We start from the raw sequence: 23,180 nt of genomic DNA, 5'->3' as shown, positions 1-23,180 counted from the left end.
CCAAGTTCAACAGTCATTTAAAACCAAAAATGTACCAAAACAACATTACAATTATAATTCCGTAGTTTTATGTAGTCATACGAATAATGAAAAGCTGTCTGGTGTTTAAAAGCGTGAATTTTCCTCATGACTGTGTCATTCCACATTCAAACTCTGTGATGAAGATCAGGCCCCTGGAGGCTGTGTGTGAACCATTAAGCTGCTCACCGAATGACCTTTTCTTGTTCATGTTTTTTTCCCCTGACAAACAGGTAACCTAATAGGAGAAAAGAGTAACTGTGTAAAAGTATTTCAACACAGGGCAGCTCCTCCCTGTGGAGCTTGTTGCCTTTGAACCATTTTAAATTACATTTATTTGCTCTCCTGCTGACCAACATAGACAAACCGCTACATATAACCTGGCTCTGCCTGAAGTTTTTAAAATATTTTCTTCCAGTATCAACACCTCTAAACAAATTTTTTATAATTTATCGATTGGTTGTTGATTCAGAGAGAGAGAGAGAGAGGGGGGGGGGGTTATGACATGCAGCAAAGGTCCTTGGCTAAACCATTTGGCCATCAGGTCGCTTCAGCAAGCTCTGTTAATTGTGCGTGCTCATTATATTACACATAACCACATTATGTCTAAGCTCCTGTTTCAGGTTTGCTGGAAACACAATGTAGTGATACAGTAATACTTTATGTATTTTTATTTGATGAACATGACTATGGATGTGCCTAAGTTCCCCCAACAACCAACATCATTATGCTGCCATTAAACCTAACAATGTGAAATAGAATTTACCCGTAATAGCTATAATCTGTCTCCAGTTATTTGATGGACTAATTGTTGCTTTTTCATGTTGAGAATGGCTTCCCACAGCTTTCATTATGTCAAATTAGTGAGAATGATCATATCAGTGATTTTACACACTGTTTTTTCCCGTTGCTATAATGGCCACCTATTATCCTAAATGGCCCTGTTGCTTGTTAGGAGATAGAATATAATCCCGGAAACTTTAGTGAGTTTCCTTTCATACTGGCTTTGCTTTTTTACAGTGCACTTAAAACAATATTAACTTCGCATTTAATAAAGTATGATAGTCACAGCTTTTAAAAACAATTAAATTGATAAATGGAACTTTATTTTGTGGTTATGGTGTGGAAGTATAATGGAAATAAGTCACTTTCTAATTTAACAAAATATAACTCACTCATGATGTGCTGGGACATACCAGAGCATTTGAAGAGGCAGAGCTGCTCCCAGCAGCAGGCTGCAGCACTGTGTGCTGCCTGAGGTGTGGTGACATGATATAAGCTGACAGGTGCCATCATGGGCAAGAGGGCTAAAACTCCCATCATGCAGCCTGCTGAGGCCTGGTCCTTCCTGTCTGATCAACCCTAGGTCCAAATCTACTGAGCCACTCACCGTACTAACCTGTATTTAAAACTTAGATGTCACAATTATGGTACAACTTTGAGATTGTGGCTGAGGGAAATTCATTTAGAACTAATGTCAATGGCTATTTGCACACACATTTTATTTTAAATGGCTATTTCAAATATTCACAGACAGATGCTGCATCTTGCAGATTTAGAGACTAAAAATCACCCACCATCACCTTTTAGACTTGGAGTAACCTCTTGTGTCATGTTCCAGTACTCTATGTAAGTAAGTGAACAGGTTGAGGAGCAAGTCAACCTGTTCAGCATATGTAGAATGTGTACAGCCATCAGTTATTTACAGACTCCAAAGAACAGCATAAATAATGACATTTCTTGCATTGATTTCTTTATTTTTTCCATCAAAATAAATGCACAGATCAGCAAAGCTACTACCTACAAATGGCCATACAATAGCAATTTAATTTTTGTTCTTGTTTGAAGGTGTTCAGTAAATTGTGTTTGGTCAGTAACACACTATTTACCATGAGTTTTGCAGTTATGCTGCATTCAGCTAAAAATAAATCCAATCAATGCTGTTCTTCAATGTTCAAATTAAACTCTCAGCCCACAAACTATATTTCTGGAACGTTACTTGTTACTGCTCCAGGATAATTACTGTACTTACTAACAATAAAGAAAAACAAAAGGTTTGCATAGCTTCATTGTAATGTAGATACAGTACTGTAAGGCACTTCTTGAAAAAAAAGTGAAGTCATTTTTTATCCTACATAATAAACTTTTTGCCACGTCATCCTAATTATCATCTCAATATGCCAGGTTAAAACATCTGAAAAAACTCTATATCACATTTTGCACATATCTCTTTTGGGAGATTTTTTGGGAGATTTCTCAAAATATTGAAATCGGGTTCTTGTGCATAATATGACTGACGATTTGTGCTATTACCCCACACAACCCACTGTTTCTCAAAAAGACAAAAAGACAATTGTGCAATGTTTTTAGGGTTATGTAGAGTAAAAGGCAACACGCTGTCAATAACAAGTCCCAAAACTAAATGATAAACAAAATGTCTGGGCAAGTTACAGGTCCTTTCCTCCTAGACTGGCTCTGTGCCAGTGGTGACCATACGACCCACGTGTGAGATGTTTCCTTTTTCTTTTCTTCTTTTTCTTGGATTAAAAATAGTTTTGCTTGTCTCTCCTCGGGTCAGTCTGAAGCAATGGTCCGACAAGTATGTGGTGCTGTAGTTGAGCAGCTGTGCTGAGGACTACATTTCCCAGCAGCCCACTTACAATGGGTAGAGGTACAGTTAAAGAAAATGCATCCCCTCTAGCCAAGCTGATCTTCATTCTGCTTGCGGAAACAATCTCCAGCAGGGAAAAAGTCCCAGCATCGCTCCTGGTACATCTTCCACACATATGACTCCTGAACGCATGCACACAGAGACATCAGAGTGTTAATCAAAGAAGTAAATCAACCTATAAAATCCTGCTTACAAACATGTAGAAATAAGGGTTGAAAATTTTATATAAAAACTGATTATTGAAATTAGAACAGTTACAATTTTAAACACATTATAACAGTTTTTCACACAATAACAGTTTGGTGGAAGAAAAAAAAATCCTACTATGAATCATTTTTAATGTGCAGGAAGAAAAAGACTTTTTGCTCCTCATATAAGATCAATAAGTTGGCAGCTGCTATTGCACATCAATTTGTTGGGAAGCTAAAAAGAAGCTTAGCTAATATTGACTATAAATGGTAGACAGCTTGTGTATAGAGTTGTCAGAATCTCTCTATTTACACTTCAGAATTTAGGCCTGCAGTACAATGACTTACCAGCAGTGTATCATTATTTTAATAAAAGCTATCAAGTTCTCATCAATAACTATAAAACATGTCTGCACATGTTTCCACAAATGCATTTGAAATTAATTCAACTGCCTAAATATATCCTAATAAATGTAAGCTAACATGCAGACCAAAGACATGAACAGAAAATAACAGCAATTTAAATTCAAACCCAATATTTGTCAGAAATAGTGATTTAGATAAACACACCACTAATGTATTTCCAACAGTGAAAAGATAAACTGTGTTTAGTTGTTTTTGATTAACTGGGGGTTTCACTGAGAAACGTTGCTATTGTCACACTGAGCATACTGTACCTGACCAGTATGCTCTGTCTCATCCTTGTTGATAAGGTACATCAGGAAAAACCTAAAAAATAAAAAATCACACCAATCAGACAATTCAAAAAATGTCACACCAAAAACTTTCTCCTACATAAACATCTTATTACAGTTAAAACATAAAATAGAGATGGGGGCATATCACAATTTTACTAAGGCACATTTGAATTCTACAACACTAGATTCACAGGAAATATCACATTCTGTTATACTATGAGACTTCATGATTTAGGATTCTAGTGTCTAAACAAAGTAACATCATCCCATTTTCCTTTAATGAATCACCTGTTTGTCCCAAATCAAGCATAAATGGCAACAGGCCACTGTGGGCATCAAACCAAATTCTGATGAATACTGTATGAGAGCACACTATCGTAAACCTATTTCCCAATAAAGTTCATGGCATTAAATAGTAATGAAGCGGCATAATGAGGTCGTGTTCATGTCCTCCGGCCAACTTATTTTGAGTGCAAATGGAATGGAACTTTCTATTGTCATGAGCATTAAGAAAAATAGTGATAAGCAGAGAGTGCGGTGGAACACAGACGGACTACCTGAATGTATTTAGTGTTCTGGATCACTATTGGTGACTTTGGACCTAATGCTGTTGTAATGTCCTAAAGTTTTTAGTCATGTGGTGAAAGAACAAAACATTTGACAAAACATTTGACAAAGATGACAATTACAATGAAAATCTTTGCAGTAAAAGTGAAAAGGCAAATTTAAAGGTTACACGAAATCACCCAAACTGGGATACTTACAGGTAGTTGGCCAGATTGTGCTCTTGTAAGGTATGAGTCTCAAAGCCGTGAGGTGTTGTATCAAAGTAGTCATTGCCAATCCCACAAATGAAACATTTGGTCTGAGGACCGAAAAAAGAAGAAAGGTTCATGGTACATAGTTGTTTTTGTTTTCCTCCTTCATGTTCCTTCTTCTTTTCTCTTTTCTTCTTTGTGTGCAATATAGTAATGAACAGGATGTTTGCAGTATTCTGAATAATGCAAGGTTTAAACATAGAAGCCAGTGAACTCCGCTTTGTTTGTAACACTTAGCCTGTGAATAGTAAAAAATGTGTTCTAAACTTTCTAACGTCAGAGAAAAAAAAAACTATCTGGATGTTATCTAAGACAACTAGCACGGGCTAAGTAGAAAAACTCTGCCCTATCTTGGAGTCCCTGGTTGCATAGTTTTACAGTATGTATTTCCAGAAAAGTTGATTGATTTCAATTATTTATTGAATGCAACTCCTCTAACCATCATTTTGCCTGACTGATTAGTCATTTCAGACAAATGCATCCATGCTCAAACTCATTTCTTCCTAACTGTGCTTTTAGGCCAATATGCAGAGCTGAAACCAGTATAGAACTTCTTTTAGTTATGTAATTGCAAAATAATAGGTCTTAGTCGCACAACTCCTTAAGTCACAATAAATCAAAAACACCATTTTATTTTCCCATAAAATAAAGGACAAAAGGACAAAACCTATTATTCTCTTTTCACCACTGCTTCCCTTGAACTTTCCTTCAGCACTGCATACAATAGGTTGGCAAATATAGGTCTAGTAGGTGAGAATAAATTTCCTCTCACCTCCATGTCCTCTTTGACTTGTTCCTGCTGGTCTCTCAGCTCGCCAAAGGCATCAATGATCAAACCTACAACCACAAAGGAATTGCTGTGAGATTATCATATATACCGGATCCGTGTAACCAGTGCAACCACAATCTTACACCTCTTACTTACTAAAAATATCATACAGAGTGTAATATTGTTACTTCTGTGATATTAGTGTTGCTAATAAATTAGATCAATTCAGAGATTAGATATTACTCATGTATGAGTTAAGTGATCTTAGAGGAAATATGTCCAGACCTCTAAAGTGTTACTAAGCACTACAGTAGGTGTTGATAAGTTGCCAGAGCTCACCCTGGATTATGGCCAAAAGAATGACGATGACAAAGAAAAAGAAAGTGATGTCAAAAAGTATACGGTAGAGCTCATAGGGGTCACCAGCCGGGTCCTCGATCTCATCCCCGATGCCCCCTCCTGCTCTCACCCCAACATACATGTGGAATAGGTAGCACTGTGCAAACAAAGAGGGGGAGAGGCCCGTGTGAATGTGAGATTGAGCATCAATTTAAGGGCCATATTAAAGCCCAAAGTTTTCTAAAATATGTGTGCTTAATATTTACCGTCATCATGTCATCACATTTCATGTCTGGCTCATCATCGTCTGCACTTTTGTTGTAGAACTTCCTGAAGAAGTTAAAGGCCACCACAGTGTAGAGATAGACCACGACTGCCAGCAGGCCCACTGTCAGCACCAGCTACAGAGAAACACAGTGAGGCATTATTACAAACTTTACATATAAACACACTGGATACAGTCAGGGGCCAATCTGCCAGCTTCACTTTGGTTTCTGTAATGTGGAACAGGAACAGGATTGCCGGTGGCAAGAGAAAAGCAGACTGTGAGAAAGAAAATTTTCAAATTAGTAGAAGGGATGTGAGGGTTTGGTAAATAGAGCAAATAATGCTTAGAAAAATGCTGCCTTTTATTTTACAACTGGCATAAAACTCTATTCTGAAATCACTCACAAATGTTCACTGCACACAGATTTCATCATCCATAGAAGGAGCAATAAACGGCATTTGATCGACAGCTCGATTGATCTGTCCACAGGCAGCTGACTTTGGGAGGTGTTCCTTGCAGTCTTGACATTTGGGAGCATTTCCACCCTTGGAGAATGAGGTGACATTAAATTTTCATTTGTGCTTCTGGTCAGCTGACATGTGAATTCCTGGGAGGTCTGAAGTGTGGTTTAAATGAAGGCATTTGAGCCATTTGAACTCAAATGTCAAAGGAGACTTAGTGCATCTAAATTAATTTACTGTACTGTGTGAATCCTAGCTTCCTTCACTTGTATCTCTTCTTTCAAGAAGCACTGCAATAAATCAAAGGCATGAGAATCAACACAGCACATAAAGTATTTGGATGATGATGTACTGCATTCTTCCTCAGTCAAGCATTATTTTATTAATATTTATTATTAAAAACAATTTGCAAAATATGTTTATGCAAGTCAGCTGTACACCATAGTTATTATGAAACTGTTAATTTCTATTGACACGTTAGGCCACTGATTCCTACTAGTCTTACCCAAGATACCATCAGTGGGACAAAACCTGACAAATCTGGCGTGTGATTGCCAGTTGGGGAACAGGTCACAATTACACGACAAACTCAACCACTGATGCTGCAGTGACCCCTGCTGCTTGGAAAAAGACTTGCATCCTCCACATCCTGCTCACCTGTTTGCCGTTATGCGTGACAGAGGAGAGGATGGTGCGGAGGGTCTTAAAACCCATGGCGATATCCAGCAGGTGGGCAGCGAAGAAGAAATTGTTGTAGTGGCCCAGAATAGACATGGTTGTGTACCATACTAGGTACAGGAATGACTGGTAAGAAGCAAAATGAGAAGTTAATCAGACTCCATCTGTCCAGTTATAATATCATTGGTAAACCTGTTTGTCCATCCATCCATTTAATTATTCTCTTAGCCATCCATAAAACCACACAACAAAGCAATTAATCATCCCAACGTGTGTTCAAACTTACATTGTCTGTAAACACTACTCCCATTTTCCAGACGTGATACTTTGTATCGATTGAGCTCAACCTGGCAACAGACAGAGGTTGATACAAGGCGCTCATATTTTCAATTTGACCTCTATTTCTGCTTCAAGCAGTTATTGTCTCTCTGCTTCTTTTGTCTAATTTCTCACCATGACACCAGCGAAGCCTCTTTGGCGACCGTTTCCTCTGTAGGGTTAAAATCTAGAGCGCTCTTATCCAACCCCAAAAGCTCTGCTATCCTCTCTGCTCCATACAAGTCTCCATACTTTTTGATCACCTGCAAACAGCCGCATAACAGAAACATATTTGAAGGATGATGCTGTAACTGGCATTCTGTAAATATCACCTGATTGGATTTATGTTTTGTGTAACTAACTGATTATACTCAAATTATATAAGCTATTTACCTTGCGTTTAACAAATTTATCCCAGTAGTTGTTTGGGAAGGACCTGACAAAACAATCAACAACAACAAAAAAAGCATAAGCAAACATTTGCTTATAAAAGTTTATGACTCAGTTCAATAGCTGTACTGTAGTTGACTCACGGAGTATTGATGACCAGTCTGTCCCACTGTCCTCTGATGTCATCATCAGATGGCTGCTCTGTAATGTAGAGGCCTGCAAACTCCAGCTTCCTCGCTATTTCTTTCTCCCGTTTGAAGACTACCAAAGGCACCTTGGAGACAGAGAATTTCACCCAGTAAACATTATAGGATGATTATAACAAGCAATGGATCGTATTTATTGCTGTACGTGACAGGAACTGTAGGACTATAAGGGTGGCGTCACAACATAGCACTATAAAACAAAACCAAGTGTTAAAAAATTGCAATTCATGAAACTTTCTTAAAATGTGGCTAAATCATATCACTGTTAATAAAAGATGATTTTTGTCAGTGAGTGTTAACAAACCTTCAGGTAGTAGTATCCCACTACACATAAGAATGATATGATCGTGTGTAGTATTGCCAAACAGCGAAGTGTCGGTGCCATGTAGCCTGTGCTCTCCTGCAGGACAAAGTACTCCAGTGCTCCCTCATCTTCCTCCTCTCCAGCTCTACCTTGACCATTCCAGGGATCTTCGTCATCTGAGTAATCACCAGTTACCTGAAAGGCAATTAGACATTTTTAAGTATTTAACAATTGAGTTAGAACAATCTTTAATTTTACATATAGTGGCTAAACTGCAAACTTACTTTGTAGAAGAGAAGAATGAAGTTGATAGCAAAGGCGACAAACAGTGCCAAAAAGCGAAGGTTGTAGAAATTTCTGGCCAGGTAATTCTGTGTAAAACAACAGATTAATTATATTGTCTCTGCCTGATCACATTATTCAGATTATTTTAAAACTGTGGGGAAAAAATCATAGGGGGAAAAGAAAAGAGGAAAAACATCTGACCAGCATCTTAGTCTGGTAGATTTCCAAGCCAGCAAAAAAACTGGCCGTGAAGGCCTCCGGTGGATCTTTTTTCTGTCCGAGCCTCTTCTTTGGGGCTTTCTTCTCCTTGACTGAAGGCTCTGGAGGGGCTTCATCTCTGGCTTTGTCATGGTCTTTTTTCTCACCATCTTCTGAACTGAAACACCACATTCCTTTTTAGAGACAGACTGATATACAGTAGACTGCATAGGACACCCACAAAGCTTTGTTGTCTCTTACAGACCAAGCTTTGGAAGAGTTATTGCATATTACACACTGGTTAGTATCATTAAAATCAAGAAATATAAAAGGTCTCACACACAAATGACAACCACAAAGTATGCATATGCATGTGATGTGTAAGAGGATTAAAACTACTGAAATATTTATAGATACAGATAATCACTTTATACAAATACAAGTCATTTTCATTTGTAAAAAAAATACACAGTGCCATAGTCTAGTCTTGGTTTCTAGTTTTGGGCCGAATCACATAATATTAAATGAGGATAAACAGCAAAAGTAACAACTTACTCTCCTTTCTCTGAATCAGATTTGTAGTCTCCATTTGCTGCCCTCTTCTTTGCAGCCATCTACAATACATAAACACATTTACCGTCACTTACTACAACATGTTTTTTTAATATAACAAGAAATATGTTTCAAATACAATATTAACATGACATGATTAGGAACAGGGCTCCTTACCTGTGCCTTCTTCTGCTTGACAGCACTGGCTATAGAAGGAGCATCCCCCACCACCACCTCAGACACATCCCCCAAACCCGGTTCAGCCCCATGTTTTCCCTCCTTCTTAGGCTGAATATTGAGTAACTCAGCCATCAGGTCCGCCTCTGCTCCATCCCCCTGAGCCATCTGGCCCATCTCTGTCAATGCTGATGCTTCATTTGCCTCCATCTTTTCTGTCTCTAACACATCTCCGTGAATACCAAATTGAGTGGGGTCTGGCATGTTTCCCAAAATGTCTGTAACCTTCATATTCTTAGCCCCTTCAACAAGGCCACCTCCAAACATAGTGGTCCACAAAATGTGAAAGAAACCCCAAACAAGGCTGTAGACAAAGTGGAAAAGTCCTGTGATGATTATCCAGAAAAAGGAAAAGAAGCCTTGCACCATCTCCTTCACACTCATCCTTCTGAATTTTCGATACTGTCTCCTCATGCTCTTGATAGTAAGCATTTGCCGAAAGTGGCAGAGGCTTTTCCTTATAGAGATGCAGGCAAGTGTAAAAGCAGAGGAAGACTCCAACATCATGCTCTCCTCATCTTCCTCCTCCTGGTTCTCCACCATACTTTGGGCGTCTTCTTCTTCTTCCTCTGTCCGCTCCACCAGGTCTGGCTCTGAAATTTGAGATGCTAGCTGCATCTCAAAGATGGTGTCCTCACAGAAGTTGACAAACAGTTCCATCTTCTCACTCTCAGCACCCTCATTAACAACATCAAAAATAAACTGCCGCTTTGACTCCTTTACCTGAGGCTTTTCCCACTGCGTACGACTGGATTCACTGATCTCAAAGTACACTCTCTCGATGCGCTTGGCTCCACCCATGATCTCAATACGACCCAAATAAGGCTCAAAGTAGCTGAGAACACTCTCAGCTAGGTCAAGGAATGTCGAGAGGCGAGCATCATGAGGCATATGCTCTGCGAGATTGGTTAACAACACAACTACGTTAAAGCCAATGTCTTTGGCTGGTTCGTGAAACCTCTCCACAAACTGCTCATAGTTGAACATGTCATTCTCATCAGCCTCAGCACAGGAGAGAAGAAACTCAATCTCAGACTGGGAGTATTGTTTTTGGCTCTCCATAGACTTCTGGAAATCTTTCTTAGAAATGATCCCTGTGCTATCTGGGTCATACTCCTTGAAGCTATCTGATGTGGTTAAGTCCTTTAACTTGAGAAACATGTCAAAAAATTTGAGGATCATCTCCACGTTGCTAGAAGACTCCACCAAGGTGTCCACCATTTGTTTGCCTATAGTACCATTGACAACATTACCTGTGAAATGACACAGAAAGAGACGCATGCACAAATTTTCAGTGAAAAGCAACAATCCCTGTTTTAGATTAAGCAAAGCTTCTTCTGTAAACATTTGATTAAATTACAAGCAAACAATTCTGTTTGATGAAAGTCTTAAAAGAGAGAATATCCTTCAAGAGCATTGGTTATCTTTATCTAATTTAACACTACTGGCATAGCTATTCCTATGGTGTCAGTGAGTCATCAAAAAGTCAACCTTCGAGAAGAGAAAGCAACATGACGATCATGTCCTTCTGCAGGTCCAGGAGCTCTTTCAATAATTCGATCTGACTTGAGTCCTGTTAGCAGAAAACAGAAAAAGGAAACCTTGTGAATCACACTACACTACATCACACAGACGCGATGGCCTCTTTCTGAAGGTTATGCCTCTCTGTCTGATATCCCTTGCTTGCATTTTTGGAGATCAAGGCTGGCACAATTGTGGGAACTCTCAATGGCCTTGCTGTGGCCCAAAAGGCTCATCTAGGTAACATCCATCCATCAGCCCCAGGGTTAATGTTATTTTACTGTCTAGGAGCAGATGGCTAGGCCACTCTGACTCATTTAGGGTCTCTATGGAATCTGTACACAGCATGCCATAAATCTGAAATGTATTTTGATGCACTAAATTCAAACACACCCACCTGTGCTCTCCTTTATACTGGCTTCTAATGTAAGACCAAGCCCTTTTTGGTGACCATGAGATAAGGTTACATAGTTGGACATAATTCCACACTTATTGGTAATAGTGGAATATCATTGATGGGGTTTTATATCATACAGTTGAGTGGATTGATGTGTAAAAGTAAAGCAGTATACTACAATTGTTCTTGAACCTGGAGAGACATCTAGTGGCAAGAAATAGAATCTTCTGTATAGCAGAAACCATATAAACATACTATATGTACACAGATATTGTCAGGAAAATCTAAGTAGGTATCACAAATAGTTTTTATAATTATGTTTTATGAATTGTTTAAAATGAAGCATTCATCAGATTTAAATGTGGATACATTTTTGAACTAAGTGGTTAAGACACATTTAATAAAATGCTTATATTATATTATACTTTTTATTATTACTTTTTCACAAGGTAAGCAGTCATATTCTAATATAACCTTCTTCTTTTGATACCAACGAACACTATCTTCTTATTTCTTCTTATTATAAGGGATGATCACATGTGTTTTGGGAGAAAGGAATCAAATATATGTAGAGGTATAAAAGTACAATATATTCCTCTGAAATACAGTGAAGTAGAAGTAGAAGACAAGCACAATTTTTTGTCATTTCTTACCACCATAAAGAAATACATGGCAACACTGTTATTTAGACTGTTATTGCAGACTAAACACTGTTTCAGACATGAACTCTAGAGAATGTCAGGAGGATTAGTTTCTGACATTGTCTGGAGTTTCCCTTTCAGACATGAAGCAAACATCGGGAGATAGTCCGTGTGAGAGAAATACTCAGTGTAATTGGGTAAAGGGTGTCGCTTGGGCACTTCGAGGGGGGGAGCAGAACATGAGGCAAAATCAAAGCTGCGGAAGTGACAGTTTTTGTTTTCCTTTGTAATCTGGTCGTATCACGTATCACAGAATCTCACGCCGTTCCGATTTCCAGGTCTGCCGTTATCGACAGAAGTTTATGAATTTCGTTTTCTTTCCAGTTCAACATTGTTGTTGGGTCGAATGAATGAGTTCCTCACTTTTGGGTGTTTGTGGTTAAAGGCATCTGCTAAATGATTAAATGTAAATGTAATTCTAGTGCATGTCTGAAAGGGGCTTAATAGTACCTACCTGTGATAACTTCATCTGCATATTGGCAAAAACATGCAGGAAGCCCACCACTGCATCCCACAGCCTGCTGTGAGCAAGACTTTGCTGGTTTCCAATACATGGGCCCTGGACAAACAGTACAGAGAGAAAACAGACAACCCTAACCTGATCAATAATATTATGTTTGCATATGTACAGAAAGTACAGATTATTCATACAATATTATTATGATTATAAATAGTTCTTCATGTCTTGCAGTGCACTGTGATCCTGTACCTGTATATATTCAGTTAAAGAGTTGAAGACCTGCTTTGCTACTGCCAGAGCTTTGGAGAAGTTCCTCTGACCAGCCTCATCAATGACATCCTTACCAGAATAGTACCAGTAGAAATCACTAATGGACTCCTGATAGAGATAGAAATAAAAGCATTTAACATTTGAATACGGTAAATAAATACACAAAATGAATTTTACTGTAGAAAAAAACATACTTGGAGTCTTAGTAGATAGTCAACAGTACTAATAATAATGTTGACTGTAGTTGTGTTCCCTGTCTGAGTCCTCAGGAAATTCTGAAAATCTAAAACAATAATTGGATGCAGAGGAGTACTGTTCATTACATGCAGGCTGGATTAATTTAACTGTATGAAAAAGTGTCTACCTACCATTGTTGTGGCCCTCACAAAGAAGCTGCAGAAACCTAAAGAGATCCTTAGTGAACTCATCATTCTGTAGTACCTTGGAACCTGAGGACCAAATAGGATAAATAGGATTAATGTTCCTATTCAGTTGTAGAAGGTCAAAGACCCATCATTTTAAAGTCCGTGCAGGCATTAAAGCTTAAATAGCTTTCACTTCCTCCAAAAGCTGCAGTCTAGTTGTCAAATAGCATCAAATAATGTGCACTATATTGAGGGCTCAGAACACACATACATGGTAAAGTGCATCATGTCCAAATTAAAAATGGTTTATGACCGGAATAAAACAGAACTTTGTTTTTAACACCCACAAAGCTTTGTTGTCTCTCACAGACAAAGCTTTGAAAGATTTGTTTCTTACTACATACGGGTTAGTATTAACCAAATTAAGAAACATCAAAGGTTCCACACAGATGACAAGCACAAACATCTTATCAAAGAATAAGTAAAGAGATTTGAGTCAGTATAGGACACCTGACCATGGACTGAACAATTTACAGTATCTAGATGTCAATAGAGCATGCATGTGTTCCTTCAGTTCAGGGTGCAGACATGGTGGTCGTATTGCATTCAGTAAAAGGTTGAAGGTGGAGGAGGAAGAAAGAGGTAGAGAAGGTGGGGGGCAGGGGGTTGTAGGGAGAGTTGAACGGAGAGCATTGCATAGAATGAGTAGAATCTAAACCACGTATTTACCCCGCTCACTCACGTTGACTGCGACCGATGAGATTAAAAACATGATAAGAAGAAAACAAACAAAACAGAAGCAGACATAAGCAAGGGAGAAGACATTGATATTCAATCAGAATCAGTAGGAACAGGAGAGAATGATAGCGCTATAGATATATATTTACATACTCACACTGATTTGCAACACTGACATGCAGTCTTAAAGGACAGTCTGCTCTATAGGCAGGCATTTAATATTTACAGATTAGACAGAGTAACAGTTACCATCACTTATGCCTGAGTGTATGGGGTGAAAATGAGTTGAAATATGTATGAGAAAAATATATGTATATACTGTATGCAACCCATGGAGTTAAACACAGAGTCACAGTAATGATCTACTGCAGACTTTTATATGAATGTTCTTATGACTGTTAAATGTTTTAACTAAGATGCAGACTAGGTCCAGACAGGATTCAGACATACAGTAGCACAGGTTTACCTGCATGATGATGATGTACAACACAACACATGAGAGACAAACATGACATGGAGATTGCCTTCAAGAGCAAATGTTTCATTAAGCTAGTAATGTCCCATTTGCTATGAGGCCTAGTGTATTACAAGCCTGACTAAAGAACAGTAACAGGATGAGCCTGAATGAGTCACATCTCATATAACAAGAGTTCACTGATAGCTTGTTTCGTGCTTCAGGATTTTAGAGCCTCAACACTCTTTGGTGTTGTTAAGGGAAAAGGTAAAAATAAAAAATTTTAAATAATCATTCTCAGTTAACAAACATACTTTAAATGCAACGTGAAGCACATCAGCAATTATCAAAAACAGGGAAAAGAGCACAAATAACTAAACTTCAAGCTTTATCTACAGTAATACAAAGCATAGTAACACACAGATTTTCACAGGTATGTTTTTTAATTCAGTACCACATTAAGGTCAGTTCTCTTTGAGTCACAGTTTTCCATGTTTATTCTCCCCACTTACTTGAGCCTTCTTCAGTAACCATCCCCAGACCTTCAGCTTTGTTTTGCCTCTCAAAAGCATTCAAGTCCAACACACTGACAGAATAAAAAAAAAATACTTATGATAGGTTGCATTTCAATATTATCCATTTTAAAAGGGTATGCCAGCAAAATATTGGTAGTATCTAATGTCTTTTAAACTTTCTGTAATATTCTTTTAATCTCATAACTTACACTACAATACCTGTGGTGACATCATCTGTGTTATTTTCTCAGTTGCTTGAGCTTAAAGCACATAATTGCTGAAATCTGCCTATAAGTTGCAGTGAAAACTTAAACAAAAAGTAAATGTTGCATTTTTTTGTGTTACAACTGGTCATGGCTTTATTACCTGCAAGACATCATTAGTCCAGATAAACTTTTGAAAAAGCCAGCGTCTCTCTTTTCCTTCAGATAGTCCAGCATTTTCTGCATTAGGAAAGAAGCGCAATGAATATTGAGCTGATGCTGTTAATCACACAATTTATGCACTAAACGTGATGTGTACCTGCTGGACCAGTGTGTTTCCACCATTAAGAATGGAGATGCCCAGTTTTAGGGTGAAAGTCACCATAGCACCAAGTCGACCTGATGCCAACAAATTAGACCTCATAGTTATACCAAACTTGATAAAAGTGGAGGCTAGATGAATGTGTTTGTTACTACCTTTGCTGGCACTGATCATCTGAAGTACCATCTCTGCAGCGCCTCGGTCATGAAGTCTGGCTTGCTGATACAGCATCTTCTGTTTCTCCATTTGCTTTTCCTATGAGAAATTATAATACAGTAAGCACCACTTCTGAATATGATTCAAAACCAAAGTGAAATGTAGAACAATATTCCCAGAGAAATTGATATCACCTCAAATGTTTTATCTTTTCCTTCCTCCTCTTCTTCACCTTCAGCACAGCTCTGAAAGAGAAAGCAGAATGTCAATCCTGCACATTTGTTCTGAACAGCAACATTTTAGTAAAAGCAATTTAGAGAATTAAATACCTTAGCCATCATATCTGCATATGCGATATACAGTGGATCTTCTTCCAATGAACTACAAAAAATTAGATGGTCTGATGGTTAAACGTTGTATAACTCAAAATCACATCTAAACCATAAGCAATTTCTGGTGATTATATTAATATTATATTTTATAGCCACTACAATATACAGAACATAGAGTAAGCAGCAGAGGAAATACAAAAATCTGCTCCATTTCTCTCCCAGCATAAAATATATGGCAACGATTTAGCTTAATGGACCTCTTTATCAGCCATGAGTTGGCCAAGACTGTTATGTAGAGCAGATGGAACAATAAATGCTGCTGCCAGATGCCCAGGTGTGTGACAGTGACTGGAAATTTACCTGCACTCAATCAGAGCGTTGTGGCTGAAATGCAAAATGAGCTGGTGAAGAGGGTCCGGCTGCTTTCTAACCTCTTCCTCTTCTTCTTCTTCCACTTTGGGATGTGTTTTCTGGACAAATCCAATCAATAAGTCAACAGTGGTGCTCAGGCATGTATTCTCAGTATTGACTATGTGAGCCACTAAACTGAGATATCTTTACTCTAATGTGTTACACATACTGAACAGTAATATATAACTGTCACATTACTATGCACTGCTTACCTGGCAAAAAATATGTAGATTAGAAAAACAGAAAGTGATTTCATACACTAATAGCATGCAGACAAACACAATTATGAGCACGAACATAGGTGCACCTACACACATGTTGGCACGCACACACAGAGATGCAAACATCTAAGGAATATGTTTAGGAGAGTTAAAGGGTGTACAATGGAGTTAAGCATGAATCTCTATAGACCTAGTTTACTCTCTATTATAAATTTCCTTTAATGTTATTCTAGAACAGAGACATGATATCAGACGGACTGAATGTATCTTTTGTTGTTGTTTTTTTGCCTGGATTATAAAGTTCTTCATCTGGTAAACAGCTTCTTAACTTGTCTGATGGACTCTGGCTTTTATCTTACATACTGCAAATGAGTTTGCATAATTGGTAAACTCCGCTTCATAAAGCCTTTAAGCATTTTCATCTATGCATATTATCTTGTAGATCATAAAAGAAAACTGACATGTTTTATGTGTTTTTTATGTTTTCAACAATTTAATGCACGATTGTGATGTTATAGGTTTGAGAACATTTAGGAAAGGAACAACACTTTCTTAAATTTGGTAATTCCAAGCATCATGACAGGATGCTTTCTTACCTCTGCTTGATGAGACACAGTGGCTCTGACATCAGTGGTGATGTCATGCTTGTCAAAAACAGGCATCTAGCTGAAAAAAACTGTATAGACTTAGAGTTGCCTAGTGGTGCACGGCAGGAGTAGGGAATTTTGAAGCACGCGGGACAATGACACGACCAAAGAAGTGTGGCAAAAGCAACGCTCATTTCCCCATAGAAAACGAGGACAGCAGTCGTTTGACGCAAGTACTTACTGCAAGATCCTGCACTAGCTTCTCCTCAAAAGAGTACTCCTCTGTTTCTATCCATATTCTCTGATAGGCCAGGAGGAAGAGGTTAATAGAGCGATGCCTAAGGAGGGGTGAAAGGAGATTAGCCTGGGTTAGATCAGAGTGAGCGAAGGAGTGGAAAAGCCCCTTTAGAAGTGGTTAATAAGGGTTAGTTCAGGGTTTTAGCATATCGTAAACTCACACACTGTACTATAAACAAAGGGCTGTTCCAATCAAAAATTTAAAGAACAATTCCATTCAAAGTCATAACTAGGCAGAATTGCAATTCAAGTGGATCTTATTACTTTGCTTACATTAAGTGGGCACATAAACACGAGCAGTTAAAGGAAAACGCTGGCATTTTTGTTCAGAGTTAGATGAGTTTATATACTCAGTCTGTATAATTAAACTTAAGATACCACCAGGTTACACTTAGCTTAGGGGTCAACACCAAGACTGGAAATATTTCCTGGATACTTCAGTGTCTGTCAACCACACAATGAAGACACGACTCCAGAAAGTCACTGCTTTTGTCACTGCCAAGAAATATGGCAGCATATCAATTTTACACTTTTGTGTAAAAACAATAATTTCATAAACTGCAATTCTAAATTGCATTTTGTGCTGGATTTTATTTAACTGGTATAGTTCCCTCTTGTAAGTCTTTATGCCAAACTAAGCTATTTCCTCCTGGCAGTAGCACAATTTCTGGTGTGCAAGAGTGGAATCAAACATCTCATTACACTGCTGAACTGTTCCTTTAAACCCTTTGCTCTAAATTCAGCTTGCTGCATTGCTGTACATGTATGAAGCAGTAGAAATACCAGTGGGATTATCAGAATGGGAGTTAGATTTTGTAGCGTAAACCATGCCTGGAGGTGCATGAACAGTAGTTAAGAGAGGTATGCAAGGTCATTAGTAACACTGGGGCAGCACTACGTTACCGTCAGCATGGAGAGCAGACTGTCATAGTCTGTGTTCTCATGCATTATCTCCAGCCAAATATGTCGGTAGGCATTCAGGAAGTAATTATTATTTTTGTGCCTGAGGGGATGAAGTACAATACAGTGTCACTTTGAGGAGAGAGCAAAGGCTGAATAGAGACAAAAGAGAAAAGATGACATCTGAATACGTGAAACTCGGGGAAAGCCAGAAGCCTCACATCCATTCCACTAACACAAATCTGTTACTCCAGATAAAATCAATCAATTCTGCCTGCATTGTGAACAGGGTCTAATAATTATTAGCTGTGCTGTGTCATATTTCACTGTCAACAACTCTAAATAAATGAGTCATGCTGTCAGGCAGGCGGGCACCATCTTCTGAGCACATATTGAAGATGGCCACCGCCAGGTTGGGCCTCGTAATTATTTTCCTCCCTACTGTAGCTCTGTGCCTGATTTCCAATGATTGAGTTACAGAGCAGCAAGGCGTGAAATTGCTAGTGTCCTTTTTTTCTACTTCTTGATAACAGCTGCGGGCCAGACATTTGTCCTACAAATAGGGAAGTGAGGCTGTGCATTAATGCAAGGTCAGAACCCAGGCAGACAGAGAGTTGTGTGTCAGACAGCAGAATAAAAAACATGATATAGTATTTGTCCAGCAAACATAAGGATGATGAGAGTCAAGCTCTTTCCTTTTTTGGATTGTCACCACTGGTTTTATGATTATAAAGCTATTTCGCTTGATTGGAAGACTTTAAAGGACGAGGAGAAACGTAAACGCCACAGGTGTAACAGTATACAGCAATACCTTGGTAGATTATAAAGTGGAGCCATGCGGAAACAGGCTACAACTGCTCTTTTCCTCTGCTTGGATAGCAACTTCTGCCAAACACATTTCTTGGATCTCAGTGGCTGCTCCACCTAATGGGAGTGAAAAAAGTGTTCAGGTTATTAATCATGATGTCATTCTCTATGTGTAACTACCTTTTTAACTGCCACATAAAGATTTGTCCTCAGTGCAAGAGTTTTGAACTCAACTATGTCTGCATGAAAGGAGAGGAACAGAGGGAATGTCAGAAATGGTTAGGTGGGCCAGTGCATTTTCAAATATTGCTGTGAATTATAACAGTAGTTTGTGTTTTGTCACCCATGTTAAACAAAGTTTTATGTCTAATGATTCTGTCAGAAATCCTTGTATACCTGTCTACACTGGACAACAATTCTCTAAACACAAGATCACGCATACTTATGATTCTTTGCATGTCTTTTACTGTGCTTTAAAAAATTTATACCTGTTCCAGGTTGAAGACAGCAGCAGAGATTCTCTGGATACGGTCCACCACTCTTTCAGGGTCTTGAGGTCCCTCGCTCCTCATCACTATGTCCTTGTAAAGGTTTAGTTGCCACCTCACTGCAGGATCCTCTGACTGGTTCAGAAAAAGATGTCAAAAAAGTCTATAGTATCTAAAAACGACTTACAGTCATGAACTTTAACTTGCGCACCTTTTCTCGAAGATGCAGATTTTGCCGAATGTGGTCTTTGACCTCTTCATCTGTGTCTTTCTGTACAACAGGCAAAATAAAACAAAAATAGGCACAAAAGTATATCCTTGTAATTGTAAAACATAGCTACTGTAGTTACATATTATTTATGTCAAATGTGTGGCTAATGCAGAGTCACAATAAATCGGTCTCACCAGGAGGTAGCGCGTCTTAGCAAGAGATATGAGCTCTTGGTCCCCTGGGGTACACATGTTGAGTCCGATTGGCAGCATCTTCTTCAGAGCGGCCACAATCAGTGAGGTCTGGATAGAGTAAAACTCACCACGTCTCTTCTTGTGTTTCCTCTCCTGGTCCTGTCCTCCAGACTGAAAAAAATCATATTAACCTCAAACAACACACATCGGTGTGTAAAAAGCCTATGAGGGCTTTGCCCTTTTTGCTGAGATTAATATTGGATTAAAGTACTTCCTTTACCCTAACAATATTTTATTTCACAGAGAGAGCACTCAGACTTTTTGTGCCTGACAACGAGAAGCAACTGAAACTCTTATTTCTCAGCCCTGTGACCAAATAAATCTGTGTAACTGCAACATTAAATCTCACATATCAGCTGAGAAGCAGGACTAGCAACAGCAAGATATTACCAGTGAGCCAAAGTGAAGCTGCTGGCTCTGAGAAAAAACAAATTTCCACATTGATACATATACACTGACACACAACACACAGAACCTTATCACACACTAACTATGACATAATAGAAATACCTCGAGGTAACTATTGACCAAAAACACCATAGTACCACAATCCATCAACTGCAAACACACTGGTGGCATGTGATTACGTGATTTGTTACCGAAGGGCACAGTTTCATTACTCCAGGTAAGAAGTGTTTCGCCCATAAGGCAATGAGAAATGACCAGAGTTACCATGTCACACATGGTGATAAATGGAGGCCACAATGAATCAGGTGAAATAATATATAACTACACTATGGACTACTATATAGCACAGCGGCACAAGCTATTGGCTTTTCTGCTTGGTAACTGGAGCATATAAGCCAATAAGCTGGCAGGTAAACGGCTCATGCACTGCATCACTCTACCTTTTCCTTAAAGGACTGTTTGAGATAGAAAGAGAGACAGAGAGAGAAAGGCAGAAAGAAGAAAAATGTTGAGAGGGCAATTAATGAAGGTACAGTCCTCAAGTCCTCACGTGGATGTGCACTGCAATGAAAACACTTTGTTTGCCTTTGAAAAGACCAAACCAGGCAGACAAGAAAATAAGTTGTAATCTCTGTAATGCCTACTAGGTTACAGGTTAAGGGAATATTTCTCTATTTAGGGATGAGTGTTAGTTTCTGTTATTGACTGTGAAAAGCATGCATAAGTTCTGACACACACACCAACACAAACAGTCACAAGTCAAACTGATTATAGTCATTTTATTTGCAAAGAGGTCTCTGTAAATGAAAAGTTGGATGCAGACTAGGTCAGTAAAATATATTTTTGTTTGTCACATGTGTGTACTGGTAGTATGTTTTCATAAATCATCTTTTTTACATGTTAACATAAGACCACATGTGCACAAAAAATTTTATGTTAACATGGATCATGATTATCCTACTGATGCTGTTTCTTTTCATTCTTTTTTTACCCTAGAAAATAAAATCACATTGCCATGAAATAAAAAGAGAGTGTTGATCTGTTGCCTGAAGTTACAGAATAAGGATACGCTGAATGAGGTAAAGCAGGGGGCAGAAATAAAACCTACCTTAGACATTTTGGTTTTACTATCTCCAGTCAAGAAGGAAAGGTTGTTGATTTCATTCTGGACCACGAAGTTCTGCTCCTCTCTTTTAAAATTCTAAAGAAAGATAAATGCCATGTGAAGTTAGTGTGTAGCTACTCTATGCTGCACCTACTGAATGATTAAGGTGTTGTGTAATTCAACATATGTTGAGTGATGGTGAGACTTACATGTGACTTACACCACAGGATAAAAATCTCAGCAACCATTCTAAAGAGCTCATTGGAGTCAGCGTCTGGTTCTTTCAGCCACCTGGACCTGGAGCAACAGAGAAAGATTAATACATCCTATCTACTGTACTTTTTCTGAAAACACTACCATCTGCATTATCTTCTACTAAATAATCCTTTATTGTGATTCCATCATCCACTACTTAGTGAGCTAACCTGTTGTTGTCCACATAGCGGATGAGCATTGGATAAAAGGCGTAGAGATCCCTGCAGAGAACAGCAAACTCATCCAGGATGAGCAGCTCGGCCTCCTGAGTGTCTCCTTTGCTGTCTGCCTTCAACAGCTCCTCTTCAGCCACAACCTTCACTGTCTTCTTCTTCAGCTTCCCCAGTGTTGGCAGGAAGTGGCTTTTCAGCAGGTCTGCACGGGCCTTGCTGATGATAGGCTGTACATAAACTAAGACGTGAAACAAACCATAGTATACCACATTACAATTTACTATATATGTGGCTGTGATCCAATCATTGCAATATCATATGATGTGAAATGATATGATACAATTTGTCATCAGTTCTCACTAAAAGTAATTTTTCATCACAGGGCTGTTCTCTCAATGTTATGCAAATAGCACCATATTTTGAGTAGTTAGTAAGTGCTGGGATTTTTTTTTATTCACAATCCTTAACTTCTCAAACCAACACGAGCAGGTTTATACTCTATGTATTTTACATACATTACACTAAAGAAATAGGGCAAGATGTGGTAATGATGCACTGTAGAAGCTCATACTCACCTGCAATCCTCTTCATCCAGGAGGCCTCATCAACGCCCAGGTTGTTATTAAGGATTTTGAGGATGTTGCCGAGAATGAGGCTGAGGTGCTCTGATGTGACAGTGGTGCAGCAGACGGTGCCCCCACTGGCTGGCTGGTTTTCAGGACCCCTCTCCCACCAGTATGATAGATAGTTACACAGCATGGGCAGCACCACTTCAATCACATGAGGCATTTCTGTGTACCGTGCTCCAGACTCAGACATGTCATTGATGTCCTTCATCAGACCATCCAGCCGTGGAATCCCGGGACACATCTCCGCAACAGATTCTGGTATACCTAGGACTACAAAAACACCACAGTTAATTAATTACCAATTACAATTACATTTTTATATAATCAAATTATGTATTTCTTGTTACAATACAGTATATATTTAGAGAATGGAAGTCCCATATTCATAATGATAGCTATAAGATTTGGCACCTTGGTCCATCTCTGCTGCAATCTCACTTTTATTTTAGAATAATTAAATAGGACTCACTGGCTCGTTCTCTGGCACTCTTAGTATTGAAGACAGAACAGGGGTTGTACATGTTCAGCAGTGGTTCCAGAAAGGCAACAGGCAGTGCCCCTGCCAAGGTGGCTAAACATTGACCAAGAGCTGGCAGTTGTCT

General features: G+C 38.7%; 1 protein-coding gene across 26 annotated transcripts in view; it reads right to left on the bottom strand.

The window, feature by feature from the left end:
- Window positions 1–1,154: 1,154 nt before the first annotated feature.
- LOC137101345 (ryanodine receptor 3-like) overlaps window positions 1,155–23,180 on the bottom strand; it is a 91,305-nt gene continuing 69,279 nt past the window's right edge. For 12 of the 26 annotated variants that reach the window (XM_067479649.1, XM_067479655.1, XM_067479659.1 and 9 more), the window contains 40 exons: window positions 23,048–23,178; window positions 22,525–22,848; window positions 21,947–22,187; window positions 21,731–21,818; window positions 21,525–21,617; window positions 20,857–20,871; window positions 19,949–20,119; window positions 19,755–19,814; window positions 19,544–19,678; window positions 19,060–19,172; window positions 18,252–18,351; window positions 16,193–16,302; window positions 15,830–15,881; window positions 15,695–15,745; window positions 15,500–15,599; window positions 15,342–15,421; window positions 15,186–15,262; window positions 14,817–14,890; window positions 13,842–13,859; window positions 13,116–13,196; window positions 12,942–13,030; window positions 12,727–12,855; window positions 12,472–12,576; window positions 10,890–10,971; window positions 9,339–10,651; window positions 9,165–9,223; window positions 8,613–8,787; window positions 8,411–8,497; window positions 8,127–8,321; window positions 7,760–7,890; window positions 7,620–7,662; window positions 7,362–7,489; window positions 7,195–7,255; window positions 6,888–7,034; window positions 5,768–5,902; window positions 5,502–5,658; window positions 5,166–5,230; window positions 4,340–4,440; window positions 3,555–3,606; window positions 1,155–2,811 (listed from right to left, as the gene is read on the bottom strand). In XM_067479649.1, the coding sequence (XP_067335750.1) occupies window positions 2,716–2,811; window positions 3,555–3,606; window positions 4,340–4,440; window positions 5,166–5,230; window positions 5,502–5,658; window positions 5,768–5,902; window positions 6,888–7,034; window positions 7,195–7,255; window positions 7,362–7,489; window positions 7,620–7,662; window positions 7,760–7,890; window positions 8,127–8,321; window positions 8,411–8,497; window positions 8,613–8,787; window positions 9,165–9,223; window positions 9,339–10,651; window positions 10,890–10,971; window positions 12,472–12,576; window positions 12,727–12,855; window positions 12,942–13,030; window positions 13,116–13,196; window positions 13,842–13,859; window positions 14,817–14,890; window positions 15,186–15,262; window positions 15,342–15,421; window positions 15,500–15,599; window positions 15,695–15,745; window positions 15,830–15,881; window positions 16,193–16,302; window positions 18,252–18,351; window positions 19,060–19,172; window positions 19,544–19,678; window positions 19,755–19,814; window positions 19,949–20,119; window positions 20,857–20,871; window positions 21,525–21,617; window positions 21,731–21,818; window positions 21,947–22,187; window positions 22,525–22,848; window positions 23,048–23,178 (5,464 nt within the window). In that variant the 3' untranslated portion in view covers window positions 1,155–2,715. Of the gene's footprint in view, window positions 2,812–3,554; window positions 3,607–4,339; window positions 4,441–5,165; window positions 5,231–5,501; window positions 5,659–5,767; window positions 5,903–6,887; window positions 7,035–7,194; window positions 7,256–7,361; window positions 7,490–7,619; window positions 7,663–7,759; window positions 7,891–8,126; window positions 8,322–8,410; window positions 8,498–8,612; window positions 8,788–9,164; window positions 9,224–9,338; window positions 10,652–10,889; window positions 10,972–12,471; window positions 12,577–12,726; window positions 12,856–12,941; window positions 13,031–13,115; window positions 13,197–13,841; window positions 13,860–14,816; window positions 14,891–15,185; window positions 15,263–15,341; window positions 15,422–15,499; window positions 15,600–15,694; window positions 15,746–15,829; window positions 15,882–16,192; window positions 16,303–17,292; window positions 17,390–18,251; window positions 18,352–19,059; window positions 19,173–19,543; window positions 19,679–19,754; window positions 19,815–19,948; window positions 20,120–20,856; window positions 20,872–21,524; window positions 21,618–21,730; window positions 21,819–21,946; window positions 22,188–22,524; window positions 22,849–23,047; window positions 23,179–23,180 lie in introns of those variants that run through there. The other 14 variants (XM_067479654.1, XM_067479666.1, XM_067479674.1 and 11 more) reach the window with 9 other exon arrangements.

Source organism: Channa argus, chromosome 16 (genome assembly GCF_033026475.1).
Source record: "Channa argus isolate prfri chromosome 16, Channa argus male v1.0, whole genome shotgun sequence".
Lineage (NCBI taxonomy): Eukaryota > Metazoa > Chordata > Actinopteri > Anabantiformes > Channidae > Channa > Channa argus.
The sequence above is the reverse complement of the archived record's forward strand: the minus strand, read 5'-3'. Positions and strand labels throughout refer to the sequence as shown.